This window comes from Oncorhynchus masou, unplaced genomic scaffold (assembly GCF_036934945.1).
Source record: "Oncorhynchus masou masou isolate Uvic2021 unplaced genomic scaffold, UVic_Omas_1.1 unplaced_scaffold_2927, whole genome shotgun sequence".
NCBI lineage: Eukaryota > Metazoa > Chordata > Actinopteri > Salmoniformes > Salmonidae > Oncorhynchus > Oncorhynchus masou.
Window position 1 is genome coordinate 24,640 of NW_027009347.1, and position 19,375 is coordinate 44,014.

General features: G+C 43.6%; 1 protein-coding gene across 2 annotated transcripts; it reads right to left on the bottom strand.

Moving 5' to 3' along the window:
* Positions 1-3,676: 3,676 nt before the first annotated feature.
* LOC135534029 (kinesin-associated protein 3-like) lies at positions 3,677-18,790 on the bottom strand. Of its 2 annotated transcripts, none has more exons than XM_064961177.1 (9): positions 18,600-18,790; positions 18,042-18,173; positions 16,939-17,090; positions 16,505-16,554; positions 14,609-14,750; positions 14,383-14,482; positions 7,379-7,503; positions 5,382-5,480; positions 3,677-3,902 (listed from the first exon to the last, which is right to left on the bottom strand). In XM_064961177.1, the coding sequence occupies exons 1-9, from the start codon at positions 18,629-18,631 to the stop codon at positions 3,691-3,693; spliced, it is 1,044 nt and encodes a 347-aa protein (XP_064817249.1). In that variant the 5' UTR covers positions 18,632-18,790; the 3' UTR covers positions 3,677-3,690. The 2 variants fall into 2 exon arrangements, with proteins under 2 accessions (XP_064817249.1, XP_064817248.1); XM_064961176.1 differs by having other exon boundaries at positions 16,505-16,557; positions 18,600-18,788.
* Positions 18,791-19,375: the final 585 nt, after the last annotated feature.

Sequence of the window (19,375 nt, forward strand, 5' to 3'; positions counted from 1 at the left end):
GACTCTACCCCTGACCCACCACCATATAAACTAGACCCCTGACTCTACCCCTGACCCACCACCATATAAACTAGACCCCTGACCCACCACCATATAAACTAGACCCCTGACTCTACCCCTGACCCACCACCATATAAACTAGACCCCACCACCATGACTCTACCCCTGACCCACCACCATATAAACTAGACCCCTGACCCACCACCATATAAACTAGACCCCTGACTCTACTCCTGACCCACTACCATATAAACTAGACCCCTGACTCTACCCCTGACCCACCACCATATAAACTAGACCCCTGACTCTACCCCTGACCCACCACCATATAAACTAGACCCCTGACCCACCACCATATAAACTAGACCCCTGACTCACTACCATATAAACTAGACCCCTGACCCACCACCATATAAACTACACCCCTGACTCTACCCCTGACCCACCACCATATAAACTAGACCCCTGACCCACCACCATATAAACTAGACCCCTGACCCACCACCATATAAACTAGACCCCTGACCTACTCCTGACCCACCACCATATAAACTAGACCCCTGACTCTACCCCTGACCCACCACCATATAAACTAGACCCCTGACCCACCACCATATAAACTAGACCCCTGACTCTACTCCTGACCCACCACCATATAAACTAGACCCCTGACCCACCACCATATAAACTAGACCCCTGACTCTACCCCTGACCCACCACCATATAAACTAGACCCCTGACTCTACTCCTGACCCACTACCATATAAACTAGACCCCTGACCCACCACCATATAAACTAGACCCCTGACTCTACCCCTGACCCACCACCATATAAACTAGACCCCTGACTCTACCCCTGACCCACCACCATATAAACTAGACCCCTGACTCTACTCCTGACCCACTACCATATAAACTAGACCCCTGACCCACCACCATATAAACTAGACCCCTGACCCACTACCATATAAACTAGACCCCTGACTCACTACCATATAAACTAGACCCCTGACTCTACCCCTGACCCACCACCATATAAACTAGACCCCTGACTCTACCCTGACCCACCACCATATAAACTAGACCCCTGACCCACCACCATATAAACTAGACCCCTGACTCTATACCCCTGACCCACCACCATATAAACTAGACACCCCTGACTCTACCCCTGACCCACCACCATATAAACTAGACCCCTGACTCTACCCCTGACCCACCACCATATAAACTAGACCCCTGACCCACCACCATATAAACTAGACCCCTGACTCTACCCCTGACCCACTACCATATAAACTAGACCCCTGACCCACCACCATATAAACTAGACCCCTGACTCTACCCCTGACCCACCACCATATAAACTAGACCCCTGACTCTACTCCTGACCCACCACCATATAAACTAGACCCCTGACTCTACCCCTGACCCACTACCATATAAACTAGACCCCTGACCCACCACCATATAAACTAGACCCCTGACCCACTACCATATAAACTAGACCCCTGACTCACTACCATATAAACTAGACCCCTGACTCTACCCCTGACCCACCACCATATAAACTAGACCCCTGACTCTACCCCTGACCCACCACCATATAAACTAGACCCCTGACCCACCACCATATAAACTAGACCCCTGACTCTACCCCTGACCCACCACCATATAAACTACACCCCTGACTCTACCCCTGACCCACCACCATATAAACTACACCCCTGACTCTACCCCTGACCCACCACCATATAAACTAGACCCCTGACCCACCACCATATAAACTAGACCCTCTACCCCTGACCCACCACCATATACCCCTGACTCTACCCCTGACCCACTACCATATAAACTAGACCCCTGACCCACCACCATATAAACTAGACCCCTGACTCTACCCCTGACCCACCACCATATAAACTAGACCCCTGACCCACTACCATATAAACTAGACCCCTGACTCTACCCCTGACCCACTACCATATAAACTAGACCCCTGACTCTACCCCTGACCCACCACCATATAAACTAGACCCCTGACCCACTACCATATAAACTAGACCCCTGACTCACTACCATATAAACTAGACCCCTGACTCACTACCATATAAACTAGACCCCTGACTCTACCCCTGACCCACCACCATATAAACTAGACCCCTGACCCACTACCATATAAACTAGACCCCTGACTCTACCCCTGACCCACTACCATATAAACTAGACCCCTGACTCTACCCCTGACCCACCACCATATAAACTAGACCCCTGACTCTACCCCTGACCCACCACCATATAAACTAGACCCTGACCCACCACCATATAAACTAGACCCCTGACCCCCTGACTCACTACCATATAAACTAGACCCCTGACTCTACCCTGACCCACCACCATATAAACTAGACCCCTGACCCACCACCATATAAACTAGACCCCTGACCCACCACCATATAAACTAGACCCCTGACTCTACCCCTGACCCACCACCATATAAACTAGACCCCTGACTCTACTCCTGACCCACCACCATATAAACTAGACCCCTGACCCACCACCATATAAACTAGACCCCTGACTCTACCCCTGACCCACCACCATATAAACTAGACCCCTGACCCACCACCATATAAACTAGACCCCTGACTCACTACCATATAAACTAGACCCCTGACTCTACTCCTGACCCACTACCATATAAACTAGACCCCTGACTCTACCCCTGACCCACCACCATATAAACTAGACCCCTGACCCACCACCATATAAACTAGACCCCTGACCCACCACCATATAAACTACACCCCTGACTCTACCCCTGACCCACCACCATATAAACTAGACCCCTGACTCTACCCCTGACCCACCACCATATAAACTAGACCCCTGACCCACCACCATATAAACTAGACCCCTGACTCACTACCATATAAACTAGACCCCTGACTCACTACCATATAAACTAGACCCCTGACCCACTACCATATAAACTAGACCCCTGACTCACTACCATATAAACTAGACCCCTGACTCTACCCCTGACCCACCACCATATAAACTAGACCCCTGACTCTACCCCTGACCCACCACCATATAAACTAGACCCCTGACTCTACCCCTGACCCACCACCATATAAACTAGACCCCTGACTCACCACCATATAAACTAGACCCCTGACTCACCACCATATAAACTAGACCCCTGACTCTACTCCTGACCCACCACCATATAAACTAGACCCCTGACTCACCACCATATAAACTAGACCCCTGACTCACCACCATATAAACTAGACCCCTGACTCTACTCCTGACTCACCACCATATAAACTAGACCCCTGACTCTACTCCTGACCCACCACCATATAAACTAGACCCCTGACCACCACCATATAAACTAGACCCCTGACCCACCACCATATAAACTAGACCCCTGACCCACCACCATATAAACTAGACCCCTGACTCTACCCCTGACCCACCACCATATAAACTAGACCCCTGACTCACTACCATATAAACTAGACCCCTGACTCTACCCCTGACCCACCACCATATAAACTAGACCCCTGACCCACCACCATATAAACTAGACCCCTGACCCACCACCATATAAACTAGACCCCTGACCCACCACCATATAAACTATCTCCCCTCCTCTCCTTTCCCTTGCTCTTACCCTCTTCCTCACTTATTCCTCTCTCTCAATCCCTCTCTTACCATATCATTCTTGTTCTCCAGGAAGATGCTGAGTTTCTTGAGGAAGGACACCACCAGCACCAGTAGTTCCTCGTTCTCCCGGTCCAGGGTCTTCACCAGCATGTGGACGATGTTCTTGTTTCTCATCTTCAGCTCTGTCCTGGTGTCCTCAGCCAGGTTCAACAACAGGTACAGAGCAACTAGAGGAGAGGAGGACAGAGATGCTAAATGCCCCCTCAGCTACACAGGGAAGAAAGAGTGAGATGCTAAATGCCCACTCAGCTACACAGGGGAGGAGGACAGCGATGCTAAATGCCCACTCAGCTACACAGTGGAGGACAGAGATGCTAAATGCCCATTCGGCTACACAGGGGAGGAGGACTGAGATGCTAAATGCCCACTCAGCTACACAGGGAAGGAGGACAGAGATGCTAAATGCCCACTCAGCTACACAGGGAAGGAGGACAGAGATGCTAAATGCCCACTCAGCTACACAGTGGAGGACAGAGATGCTAAATGCACACTCAGCTACACAGGGAAGGAGGACTGAGATGCTAAATGCCCACTCAGCTACACAGGGGAGGACGACAGAGATGCTAAATGCCCACTCAGGGAAGGAGGACAGAGATGCTAAATGTCCACTCAGGGAAGGAGGACAGAGATCCTAAATGCCCACTCAGCTACACAGGGGAGGACTACAGAGATGCTAAATGCCTACTCAGGGAAGGAGGACAGAGATGCTAAATGCCCACTCAGCTACACAGGGAAGGAGGACAGAGATGCTAAATGCCCACTCAGGGAAGGACAGAGATAGTAAATGCCCACTCAGCTACACAGGGAAGGAGGACAGAGATGCTAAATGCCCACTCAGCTACACAGGGAAGGAGGACAGAGATGCATTCCATTTCAAATACATTACATTTTACAGAGCTGTCCAGAGTTAGGGGTTAGACTGTGGGGTTAGGGGTTAGACTGTGGGGTTAGGGGTTAGACTGTGGGGTTAGGGGTTAGACTGTGGGGTTAGGGGTTAGACTGTGGGGTTAGGGGTTAGACTGTGGGGTTAGGGGTTAGACTGTGGGGTTAGGGGTTAGACTGTGGGGTTAGGGGTTAGACTGTGGGGTTAGGGGTTAGACTGTGGGGTTAGGGGTTATAAAGTGGGGTTAGGGGTTATACTGTGGAGTTAGGGGTTAGACTGTGGGGTTAGGGGTTAGACTGTGGGGTTAGGGGTTAGACTGTGGGGTTAGGGGTTAGACTGTGGGGTTAGGGGTTAGACTGTGGGGTTAGGGGTTAGACTGTGGGGTTAGGGGTTAGACTGTGGGGTTAGGGGTTAGACTGTGGGGTTAGGGGTTATAAAGTGGGGTTAGGGGTTATAAAGTGGGGTTAGGGGTTAGACTGTGGGGTTAAGGGTTAGACTGTGGGGTTAGGGGTTATAGTGTGGGGTTAGGGGTTATAGTGTGGGGTTAGGGGTTAGACTGTGGGGTTAGGGGTTAGACTGTGGGGTTAGGGGTTAGACTGTGGGGTTAGGGGTTAGACTGTGGGGTTAGGGGTTAGACTGTGGGGTTAGGGGTTAGACTGTGGGGTTAGGGGTTAGACTGTGGGGTTAGGGGTTAGACTGTGGGGTTAAGGGTTAGACTGTGGGGTTAGGGGTTAGACTATGGGGTTAAGGGTTATACTGGTACCTCTCAGCAGCTGCTCCTGTTTCACCAGTAGTCCCTGGTACTTCTTAAAGGCCTTCTCATGTTCCTTCCTCAAGGCCTGGTTGTCAGGGTCGTCTTCACGTAGTTACAGTCAAGGAAGGGTTCTGATTGACAGACTGAAGGGGGTACATGGGGAACTGACACACCTTGGGACCAGCATGCATTTCCCACAGCAGACGTTCTCATCACATAGAAAACATTTGTTGTAGGAAATGAATGCTTAGAAAACCCGTGAAGAGGTGTTCAATGTCAGTCCTAAACACTTCTGGTTCTCATCCTCTCCTAATCAGGGACAGATTCAGACCTGGGACACCAGGTGAGTGGAATTAACTACCAGGTAGAAACAAAAATCAGAAAACTGACAGTGAACAGCCATGCAGAGGATATAAATCTTCTAACCCAGACACTAACCCAGACCCTAACCCAGACCATAAACCTAACCCAGACCATAAACCCTAACCCGGAAAATAAACCCTAACCCAGACCCTAACCCAGAACCAGACACTAACCCTAACCCAGAACCTAACCAGACCCTAATCATAACCCAGACCCAGACACCAACCCAGACCCAGATACTAACCCTAACCCAGACCCTAATCCTAACCCTAACCCAGGCCATAAACCCGAACCCAGGCCATAAACCCTAACCCAGAACATTAACCCTAACCCAGAACATTAACCCTAACCTTAAACCAGAACCTAACCCAGACCCAGACACTAACCCAGACCCAGACACTAACCTAGACCCAGACCCTAACCCAGACCCAGACCATAAACCAGACCATAAATCCTAACCCAGACCATTAACCTTAACCCAGACCCTAACCCAGACACTAACCCTAACCCAGAACCTAACCCAGACCCTATCCCAGACCCAGACCATAAACCCTAACCCAGACCCAAACCCAGACACTAACCCTAAACCAGAACCTAACCCATACCCTAATCCTAACCCAGACCCTAACCCAGAACCAGACACTAACCCTAACCCAGAACCTAACCAGACCCTAATCATAACCCAGACCCAGACACCAACCCAGACCCAGACACTAACCCTAACCCAGAACCTAATCCTAACCCTAACACAGGCCATAAACCCTAACCCAGAACATTAACCCTAACCCTAACCTTAAACCAGAACCTAACCCAGACCCAGACCCAGACACTAACCCTAACCCAGAACCTAACCCAGACCCTAATCCTAATTCAGAACCTAACCCAGAACCTAACCCAGACCCAGACACTAACCCAGACCCTAACCCAGACCATAAACCCTAACCCAGACCATTAACCCTAACCCAGACCATTAACACTAACCCAGAACCTAACCCAGACACTAACCCAGACCCAGACCATAAACCCTAACCCAGACACTAACCCTAAACCAGAACCTAACCCAGACACTAACCCATACCCTAATCCTAACCCAGACCCTAACCCAGAACCTAACCCAGACACTAACTCATACCCTAATCCAGACCCTAACCCAGAACCAGACCCTAACCCAGAACCTAACCCCGACCCAGACCATTAACCCTAACCCTAACCCAGAACCTAACCCTAACCCAGACACTAACCCTGACCCAGACCCTAACCCAGACCATAAACCGTAACCCAGACACTAATCCAGACACTAACCCAGACCATAAACCCTAACCCTAACCCAGACACTAACCCAGACCATAAACCCTAACCCAGACCCTAACCCAGATACTAACCCAGACACTAACCCAGACCATAAACCCTAACCCAGAACCTAACCCAGACACTAACCCAGACCATAAACCCTAATCCAGACCCTAACCCAGACACTAACCCAGACCATAAACCCTAATCCAGACCCTAACCCAGACACTAACCCAAACACTAACCCAGACCATAAACCCTAATCCAGACCCTAACCCAGACACTAACCCAGACACTAACCCAGACACTAACCCAGACACTAACCCAGACCCAGAGCCTGAAGTGAAGGATATATGTCCTGGTCTTCTTCTGCAGTTCGTCCTGCCAGAGGTCGTATCTCTTCAGTTCATGTTCCATGACATTCATACACAGCGCTCCGATTTTATAGTGGGTCACCAGCCCATGGAACTGGGAGAAACTACATGGAGATAGAAGGTTTAGGGTTAGAGGATTAATACTGATATACTATAGAGTTAGAGGATTAATACTGATATACTATAGAGTTAGAGGATTAATACTGATATACTATAGAGTTAGAGGATTAATACTGATATACTATAGAGGATTAATACTGATATACTATAGGGTTAGAGGATTAATACTGATATACTATAGAGTTAGAGGATTAATACTGATATACTATAGAGTTAGAGGATTAATACTGATATACTATAGAGGATTAATACTGATATACTATAGAGTTAGAGGATTAATACTGATATACTATAGAGGATTAATACTGATATACTATAGAGTTAGAGGATTAATACTGATATACTATAGAGTTAGAGGATTAATACTGATATACTATAGAGTTAGGGGATTAATACTGATATACTATAGAGGATTAATACTGATATACTATAGAGGATTAATACTGATATACTATAGAGGATTAATACTGATATACTATAGAGGATTAATACTGATATACTATAGAGTTAGGGGATTAATACTGATATACTATAGAGTTAGAGGAGTAATACTGATATACTATAGAGTTAGAGGATTAATACTGATATACTATAGAGTTAGGATTAATACTGATATACTATAGAGTTAGGGGAGTAATACTGATATACTATAGAGTTAGAGGATTAATACTGATATACTATAGAGTTAGAGGATTAATACTGATATACTATAGAGTTAGAGGATTAATACTGATATACTATAGGGTTAGGATTAATACTGATATACTATAGAGGATTAATACTGATATACTATAGAGTTAGAGGATTAATACTGATATACTATAGAGTTAGGGGATTAATACTGATATACTATAGAGTTAGAGGATTAATACTGATATACTATAGAGTTAGAGGATTAATACTGATATACTATAGAGTTAGGATTAATACTGATATACTATAGAGTTAGAGGATTAATACTGATATACTATAGAGTTAGAGGATTAATACTGATATACTATAGAGGATTAATACTGATATACTATAGAGTTAGAGGATTAATACTGATATACTATAGAGTTAGAGGATTAATACTGATATACTATAGAGTTAGAGGATTAATACTGATATACTATAGAGTTAGAGGATTAATACTGATATACTATAGAGTTAGAGGATTAATACTGATATACTATAGAGTTAGAGGATTAATACTGATATACTATAGAGTTAGAGGATTAATACTGATATACTATAGAGTTAGGATTATTACTGATATACTATAGAGTTAGAGGATTAATACTGATATACTATAGAGTTAGGATTAATACTGATATACTATAGAGTTAGGATTAATACTGATATACTATAGAGTTAGAGGATTAATACTGATATACTATAGAGGATTAATACTGATATACTATAGAGTTAGAGGATTAATACTGATATACTATAGAGTTAGAGGATTAATACTGATATACTATAGAGTTAGAGGATTAATACTGATATACTATAGAGTTAGAGGATTAATACTGATATACTATAGAGTTAGAGGATTAATACTGATATACTATAGAGTTAGAGGATTAATACTGATATACTATAGAGTTAGAGGATTAATACTGATATACTATAGAGTTAGGGGATTAATACTGATATACTATAGAGTTAGAGGATTAATACTGATATACTATAGAGTTAGAGGATTAATACTGATATACTATAGAGGATTAATACTGATATACTATAGAGTTAGAGGATTAATACTGATATACTATAGAGTTAGAGGATTAATACTGATATACTATAGAGTTAGAGGATTAATACTGATATACTATAGAGTTAGAGGATTAATACTGATATACTATAGAGTTAGAGGATTAATACTGATATACTATAGGGTTAGAGGATTAATACTGATATACTATAGAGTTAGGGGATTAATACTGATATACTATAGAGTTAGAGGATTAATACTGATATACTATAGAGTTAGAGGATTAATACTGATATACTATAGAGGATTAATACTGATATACTATAGAGTTAGAGGATTAATACTGATATACTATAGAGTTAGAGGATTAATACTGATATACTATAGAGTTAGAGGATTAATACTGATATACTATAGGGTTAGAGGATTAATACTGATATACTATAGAGTTAGGGGATTAATACTGATATACTATAGAGTTAGAGGATTAATACTGATATACTATAGAGGATTAATACTGATATACTATAGAGTTAGGGGATTAATACTGATATACTATAGAGTTAGAGGATTAATACTGATATACTATAGAGTTAGAGGATTAATACTGATATACTATAGAGTTAGAGGATTAATACTGATATACTATAGAGTTAGAGGATTAATACTGTTAGAGGATTAATACTGATATACTATAGAGTTAGGGGAGTAATACTGATATACTATAGAGTTAGAGGATTAATACTGATATACTATAGAGTTAGAGGATTAATACTGATATACTATAGAGTTAGAGGATTAATACTGATATACTATAGAGTTAGAGGATTAATACTGATATACTATAGAGTTAGAGGATTAATACTGATATACTATAGAGGATTAATACTGATATACTATAGAGTTAGAGGATTAATACTGATATACTATAGAGGATTAATACTGATATACTATAGAGTTAGAGGATTAATACTGATATACTATAGAGTTAGAGGATTAATACTGATATACTATAGAGTTAGAGGATTAATACTGATATACTATAGAGTTAGAGGATTAATACTGATATACTATAGAGGATTAATACTGATATACTATAGAGGATTAATACTGATATACTATAGAGTTAGAGGATTAATACTGATATACTAGACTAAATATACTATAGGGTTAGATTTAATACTGATATACTATAGAGTTAGAGGATTAATACTGATATACTATAGAGTTAGAGGATTAATACTGATATACTAGACTAAATATACTATAGGGTTAGATTTAATACTGATATACTATAGTATAGGTCAACTGTAGGCCACGGAACTGGGAGAAAGTAGGGACAGAACAGGGGACAAGCAATTCATATACTGGAGGAACACTACTACACAAATAAATGGCACTCTTTTTCCTGTATAATCAGTGGTGACATTTCCTGTATGATCAGTGGTGACATTTCCTGTATGATCAGTGGTGACATTTCCTGTATGATCAGTGGTGACATTTCCTGTATGATCAGTGGTGACATTTCCTGTATGATCAGTGGTGACATTTCCTGTATGATCAGTGGTGACATTTCCTGTATGATCAGTGGTGACATTTCCTGTATGATCAGTGGTGACATTTCCTGTATGATCAGTGGTGACCTGTCATTCAGGGCAGGTGGGGCATGTTATTTTGGCATTAATACGTGTCACAGATCAATTTACAAACCATGTTTAAACAAATCTATATATCATCATGTTAATAAAGTCGCATACAAACATCGTCTCTTTTTTGCGTTCTTGAATAAGGCATTTCCAAAACACAGGTGTTTCAGCTCAACTCAATGCATTCTGTGGTGGTGGGCCAGCCAGTGGAAAATACGGAGCGCAGGGGTTGGTAATGTTCTCTAGTTGCGCTGTGATTGGCTCAGCGTTCTGTCACTCATGGAGACACTACGTCACCGCAACATCTACAGGGAGAGCTCGAAAATTCAAGCCCCTTGGGTGCTGCCATAGAGTTATATTAGAAGTGCCCATCCAAGAAGGCTCAAGGTCATTGGCCACAGACAAAAGACGTCAAATCTACAGTCGCTTTGATTGGACTGTTGACATCAAGCTCGACAAGCAGTCATCATGAATCAAGTCGACAATCAACTTGCAAATCCTTTTCAATCCTTGTCATATGAAGAGAAATCACGAAGAAAAAGTATAGTATCGGTGCTCATCGGCCATAAACATTACACAGGCTCCGTGGCGAACTGCAAGCATTGTAAAGCAAACATTAGCCTGCTATTCAGTGGAGTGGGTGTGTGGTCCAAGTCTGGGTTTAAGGGTCTCTTTTCCAAGCGTAAAAGGATAAACATTCAACATTGGCCGTGCTGCTCATCCAGCATGACTTCTGCCGCGTTCAAAACAACTGGAAACTCGGAACTGGGAGCTGTCAGACTTCAGTGAGTTCAAGACAACCGGGAACTTGGGGGGGGGGGAAAGCACCATTGTGTGCCGCCCTATGGGACTCCCAATCGAACCAGGGACTGTAGGGCTGGGTGTCTCAGGCTCTATCAGATCCTCCTCTCCACCCTCTCAGGGCTTGGCGTCTCAGGCTCTATTTACATTTACATTTAAGTATCAGATCCTCCTCTCCACCCTCTCAGGGCTTGGCGTCTCAGGCTCTATCAGATCCTCCTCTCCAACCTTTCAGGGCTGGGTGTCTCAGGCTCTATCAGATCCTCCTCTCCAACCTTTCAGGGCTGGGTGTCTCAGGCTCTATCAGATCCTCCTCTCCAACCTTTCAGGGCTGGGCATCTCAGTCTCACACTCTTGGATTTCAGCCTACCCGTGGAGAAAATCTGTGTCTGCACCATGTACTCTCACTACTGGTGTCCCCCAGGGCTCGCTTCTAGGCCCTCTCCTCTTCTCTCTATAGACCAAGTAACTCAGCTCTGTCATATCCTCACATGGTCTCTCCTATCACTGCTATGCAGATGTCACTCAAGGTGGCGTCACGCTTCTTTGCGTGCCTGGCAGATACCCCAGCTTGGATATTGGCCCACCGCCTCAAGCTCAACAAGACAGAGCTGCTCTTCTTCCTGGGGAAAGCCTACCTGCTTCAAGACCTCTCCATCACGGTTGACTCCAAGGTGTCCCCCTCCCAGAGTGTAAAGAGCTAAAACCCCACCTTGAGCTATCAAAGCCCGAACCCACCTTTAGCTATCAAATCTAAAACCCACCATTAGCTATCAAAGCTAAAACCCACCTTTAGTTATCAAATCTAAACCCCACCATTAGCTATCAAAGCTAAAAACCCACCTTTAGCTATCAAAGCTAAACCCCACTTCTGCTGTCCAAGATAAATCTCACCCACGTTCCAGTTGGAAACAGAATAATTCAGGCCTCAGAGAAAACAACTCTCAGAATCCGGTTATTTTCATCCTTTAATGGTCCTGTGACAGCGGCCCGATGTAGCTGGTAACTTAATCACTGCTTTCTGAGAAAATGTTCGGAGCGTTTTGGTGGTTTATTTTAGACAATCACCCCTTTTCTGTTCTGAACCAGATGAAGCAATTCGACAACAGGATAATGACAGCGCAGACAGTTTATTTAATTTTTCTCCTCTGAATAAAATAATAGACTTGTATTCATTAGAAGTTCTGTGTTTCTCTAGTAGAGAAGTAGACTGTATTGGATATACACTGCTCAAAAAAATAAAGGGAACACTAAAATAACACATCCTAGATCTGAATGAATGAAATATTCTTATTAAATACTTTTTCTTTACATAGTTGAATGTGATGACAACAAAATCACACCTAATGGCAGTCAGGCTACCTCTGGCGAGCACATGGAGGGCTGTGCGTCCCCCCAAAGAAATGCCACCCCACACCATGACTGACCCACCGCCAAACCAGTCATTCTGGAGGATGTTGCAGGCAGCAAAACGTTCTCCACGGCGTCTCCAGACTCTGTCACGTCTGTCACCTGCTCAGTGTGAACCTGCTTTCATCTGTGAAAAGCACAGGGCGCCAGTGGCGAATTTGCCAATCTTGGTGTTCTCTGGCAAATGCCAAACGTCCTGCACGGTGTTGGGCTGTAAGCACAACCCCCACCTGTGGACGTCGTGCCCTCATACCACCCTCATGGAGTCTGTTTCTGACCGTTTGAGCAGACAATGCACATTTGTGGCCTGCTGGAGGTCATTTTACAGGGCTCTGGCAGTGCTCCTCCTGCTCCTCCTTGCACAAAGGCGGAGGTAGCGGTCCTGCTGCTGGGTTGTTGCCCTCCTACGGCCTCCTCCACGTCTCCTGGTAGTGCCTCCATGCTCTGGACACTACGCTGACAGACACAGCAAACCTTCTTGCCACAGCTCGCATTGTTCCATCCTGGATGAGCTGCACTTCCTGAGCCACTTGGAGTCTACAACCCACACGTCTCATGCTACCACTAGAGTGAAAGCACCGCCAGCATTCAAAAGTGACCAAAACATCAGCCAGTAAGCATAGGAACTGAGGAGTGGTCTGTGGTGCCCACCTGCAAAACCACTCCTTTATTGGGGGTGTCTTGCTAATTGCCTACAACTTCAACCTGTTGTCTATTCCATTTGCACAACAGCATGTGAAATGTATTGTTAATCTGTGTTGCTTCCTAAGTGGACAGTTTGATTTCACAGAAGTGTGATCGACTTGAAGTTAAGTGTTCCCTTTATTTACATCTACATTTAAGTCATTTGGCAGACGCTCTTATCCAGAGCGACTTACAAATTGGTGAATTCACCTTATGACATCCAGTGGAACAGCCACTTTACAATAGTGCATCTAAATCATTTAAGGGGGGATGAGAAGGATTGCTTTATCCTATCCTAGGTATTCCTTAAAGAGGAATATTTTCATGAGCAGTGTATAATAAAGTTGAATAAGATTAACAGCAGGTGGCAGCCTTCAATAAGCCTGAATAGAGTTGAAGCATTTACACTCCACTAACACAGAATGGAACAACAGAAAAGCAAAAGGCCTTCTGGGTAAAGCCGTCTTATAAAGTATCAGATGGGGCGGCAGGTAGACTAGCAGTTAGAAAGGACAGCTAGCAACCGATGGGTTACGAGTCAACAGGATAAAGTGGTCTGTCCCAAATCTCTCTCTCCCCTCTCCTACCTCTTCTCCCTCTCTTCTCCCCTCCCCTCTAGTATTTACCTGGAGAAGCAGAAGAAAACATAGATGATGGTGGTGGCAAGCTCAACACTCTGCTTCCAGTCCTCCCGCAGCACTCTGGCCAGGGCTCCTAGAGCCGTTTCTACAGGACAGAGAGACAGACACACAAACAGAACCTTAGACATACGGACCAGAGCAGGGCCACTGTCCTGATGGTTTACACTTTAATGCAATGTTATGCCTTCTCCGTCTCTCCCCCTCTCCTTACCATTCTCTAGTAGTTCCTCCAGGTTGACAGGGTTCCTGGCCAGGTGTAGGATGAGTGTAGCCCCTTTCACCTTCTCCTCCATACCTTCATACAGCAGCTCTACATACTCTTCCACCTTGTTGATGTTAGCCTCCTCATCTATCTAGAACAGAGACACCATGTTGACATTAGCCTCCTCATCTATCTAGAACAGAGACACCATGTTGACATTAGCCTCCTCATCTATCTTGAACAGAGACACCATGTTGACATTAGCCTCCTCATCTATCTAGAACAGAGACACCATGTTGACATTAGCCTCCTCATCTATCTTGAACAGAGACACCATGTTGACATTAGCCTCCTCATCTATCTAGAACAGAGACACCATGTTGACATTAGCCTCCTCATCTATCTAGAACAGAGACACCATGTTGACATTAGCCTCCTCATCTATCTAGAACAGACACCATGTTGACGTTAGCCTCCTCATCTATCTAGAACAGAGACACCATGTTGACATTAGCCTCCTCATCTATCTAGAACAGAGACACCATGTTGACATTAGCCTCCTCATCTATCTAGAACACAGACACCATGTTGACGTTAGCCTCCTCATCTATCTAGAACAGAGACACCATGTTGACGTTAGCCTCCTCATCTATCTAGAACAGAGACACCATGTTGACATTAGCCTCCTCATCTATCTAGAACAGAGACACCATGTTGACATTAGCCTCCTCATCTATCTAGAACAGAGACACCATGTTGACGTTAGCCTCCTCATCTATCTAGTCAAATGTATTATGATTATTAGCATTGTTGATGATAGCCTCCTCATCAATATAGTCCAATGTATTGTTGTGATTATTAGCATTGTTGATGTTAGCATCCTCATCAATCTAGTCCAATGTATTGTTGTGATTATTAGCATTGTTGATGTTAGCATCCTCATCAATCTAGTCCAATGTATTGTTGTGATTATTAGCATTGTTGACGTTAGCCTCCTCATCAATCTAGTCAAATGTATTGTTATGATTATTAGCATTGTTGATGTTAGCCTCCTCATCAATCTAGTCAAATGTATTGTTATGATTATTAGCATTGTTGATGTTAGCCTCCTCATCAATCTAGTCCAATGTATTGTTGTGATTATTAGCATTGTTGACGTTAGCCTCCTCATCAATCTAGTCAAATGTATTGTTATGATTATTAGCATTGTTGATGTTAGCCTCCTCATCTATCTAGTCAAATGTATTGTTATGATTATTAGCATTGTTGACGTTAGCCTCCTCATCAATCTAGTCAAATGTATTGTTATGATTATTAGCATTGTTGATGTTAGCCTCCTCATCTATCTAGAACAAAGACACCATGTTGACGTTAGCCACCTCATCTATCTAGAACAGAGACATCATGTTGACGTTAGCCTCCTCATCTATCTAGAACAGAGACACCATGTTGACATTAGCCTCCTCATCTATCTAGAACAGAGACATCATGTTGACGTTAGCCTCCTCATCTATCTAGAACAGAGACACCATGTTGACATTAGCCTCCTCATCTATCTAGAACAGAGACACCATGTTGACGTTATCCTCCTCATCTATCTAGTCCAATGTATTGTTATGATTATTAGCATTGTTGACGTTAGCCTCCTCATCAATCTAGTCAAATGTATTGTTATGATTATTAGCATTGTTGATGTTAGCCTCCTCATCAATCTAGTCCAATGTATTGTTGTGATTATTAGCATTGTTGATGTTAGCCTCCTCATCTATCTAGAACAAAGACACCATGTTGACGTTTGCCACCTCATCTATCTAGAACAGAGACACCATGTTGACGTTAGCCTCCTCATCTATCTAGTGAAATGTATTGTTATGATTAGTAGCATTGCTGATGCTAACTACTCACCTCCATTCCTTCAAATGGAGTTAGGTCTCTAGGTTTCACCACTCTCTTCTCTGCTGCAGAGAAATGGAATGATTCACTGGTTAACATAGAACTAAGCTGTTATAGCATAGACCTTTCAGAGGAATGATTCACTGGTTAACATAGAACTACACTGTTATAGCATAGACCTTACAGAGGAATTCATCACTGGTTAACATAGAACTAAACTGTTATAGCATAGACCTTACAGAGGAATGCATCACTGGTTAGCATAGAACTAAACTGTTATAGCATAGACCTTACAGAGGAATGCATCACTGGTTAACATAGAACTAAACTGTTATTGAATAGACCTTACAGTAGAATGACACAAAAACTGTTTCATAAACTATGGAGTTGACCTATAGTTATCTGTGGTATGTGTTTCAGAGGGGACAGTTGATGTCGATGCTCACCTTTCCCGCTGGCCTTCTTGCGGTTCTGTAGATAGAAGAGCAGCTGCTCCACCTCTGACAGCTTGGAGGGATGGATGAGTTTACACTCCTCAACCACCTTACGGGCCAGGGCTGCAACGTCTGTGTTCGTATTCAGGCTCTTCAGACGAATACTGACAGGGACGGAGTGAGAAAGTACAGTAGAATGTAATCGAGGGGAATAGAATCGAGGGGAATAGAATAGAGGGGAATAGAATAGAGAGGAATAGAATAGAGGGGAATAGAATAGAGAGGAATAGAATAGAGGGGAATAGAATAGAGGGGGCGGTAGTGTAGCCTAGTGGTTAGAGCATTGGACTAGTAACCGAAAGGTTGCAAGTTCAAATCCCCGAGCTGACAAGGTACAAAATCTGTCATTCTGCCCCTGAACAGGCAGTTAACCCACTGTTCCTAGGCCGTCATTGAAAATAAGAATTTGTTCTTAACTGACTTGCCTAGTAAAATAAAGGTAAAAAAATAAAAAAAATAAAAAAAAGAGGGGAATAGAATAGATAGGAATAGAGGGGAATGGAATAGAGGGGAATGGAATAGAGGGGAATGGAAGAGGGGAATAGAATAGAGAGGATTAGAGAGGAATAGAGGGGAATGGAATAGAGGGGAATGGAATAGAGAGGAATAGAGGGGAATGGAATAGAGGGGAATGGAATAGAGGGGAATAGAATCGAGGGGAATAGAATAGAATAGAGAGGAATAGAGGGGTATAGAATAGAGGGGAATGGAATAGAGAGGAATAGAGGGGAATGGAATAGAGAGGAATAGAGGGTAATGGAATAGAGGGGAATAGAATAGAGAGGAATAGAGGGTAATGGAAGAGGGGAATAGAATAGAGAGGATTAGAGAGGAATAGAATAGAGAGGATTAGAGAGGAATAGAGGGGAATAGATTAGAGAGGAATAGAGGGGAATAGAATAGAGGGGAATAGATTAGAATTAGCCTAGCTACATTTCCCCAGCCACATCTCTCAGTTTACCAAAGAAAGTGGCAGAGCCAGACTATTTAAATCACAGACCAAAACACCACATAATATTTACACCGTTTGTTGACTGTGCTGAAACCATGCTTACATCTTCTGACACTTCTTGCGGTCTCCCAGCATCTCGTCTCCGGTCTCTCCAAGGATGGTCGCCTCCACCTCATACTGAACAACCAGGGCTTTCTCTGTAGGGTGCACGTCCAGGCTACCACCCTTCACTTTCCTGCGGTCATCATAAGGAAGAATAAAATATTTTCGTTAACTTTTCATTTTAAAATGTACCTTAGAATCAACTAACTTGGCCGCATTTGACTGCAATGCATAAATATGACAGCTAGCTAGCGAGGCTAACATTGTCCACACCCATTGATGGGATGGACTGAGATTTGTTCTCCATCACAGCTGTTGTTGACGTTACCGCATCCGGGCAGATACAAAACAACATTATTAACAACAACACAATGTCTACATCTAACATTTTATCTTTAAGTAACAAAATAAGTAGGCTACTGTAGGCTAGCTAGCTATACGATTAGCATGCAAATGAACTAGCAAGGTGGTATGCTGCTATAGCATGATAAGGCTTTCCATTATTAACATTCTCAGCGAGATACAGAACAGGTTGACGAAATGACAACTTCATCTTTACCGTTTCAGATAGCGTGCATCCTCCGACTGCATCTTATGCTCTTTATATGAAACCAGAAGATGCCTTTTTTAAATAGAATCACAGCGAAAATCACTGACCAGGAAACTGTTGACCTCAAGTGGCAGTGATATTAGAATGAACTATCTTTCCCAGAATGCATTGTGCTGGAAAGAGGAAAAGGGCTGGTTTGACACCTTGGTGTTCTTGTGCGCTCTCTACAGGCAAGACACGGTGGTGCAGCAAAATTAAGAATTAACAGTTCATTCTATGACTGGTTTGAGAGTGAAGGGTGGTAACAATGACCAGTTATATGGTCTCACATTGAAGCTAATCAAGAATGTCTTATATCGCTCATATTGCTGTTCTCAGATTCAATCAGGACCTCAGTACTGGAAGTCTCCCCACACATCCACAATCATTTAAAGTTAAAACAAACAGATATGCATAGTGTTACCATGAGGTCCAGTAGGGTGTCAGTCTCTCCCTGTCTAGAGGTCGAACCCTAACCCTTTCCCAAAGAAGTGGAATCAGCATTAATGTGTTGAGGAGCTCCACAGGGTGACGAAGACATGGATGGGCCGGCAGGTAGCCTCGTGGTTAAGAGCATTGGGCCAGTAACCGAAAGCCGACTTGTTGAAACATCTGCCGATGTGCCCTTAAGCAAGGCACTTAACTCTAATCGCTCCTGTAAGTCGCTCTGATCCAGAGCGTCTGTTAAATGACTAAAACGTTAGTTGGGGTCAACAGAATACTGCTAAACCACTTCCTGTTTTCAA

Excerpts from the sequence above, each read along its gene's own strand:
- LOC135534029 (XM_064961176.1), bottom strand. The coding sequence starts at position 18,631 with ATGCAGTCGGAGGATGCACGCTATCTGAAACG. Across the intron at positions 18,174-18,599 it reads GATGCACGCTATCTGAAACG|GAAAGTGAAGGGTGGTAGCC; the intron begins GTAAAGATGAAG and ends TGATGACCGCAG. Across the intron at positions 16,558-16,938 it reads CAAGAAGGCCAGCGGGAAAG|CAGAGAAGAGAGTGGTGAAA; the intron begins GTGAGCATCGAC and ends ATTTCTCTGCAG.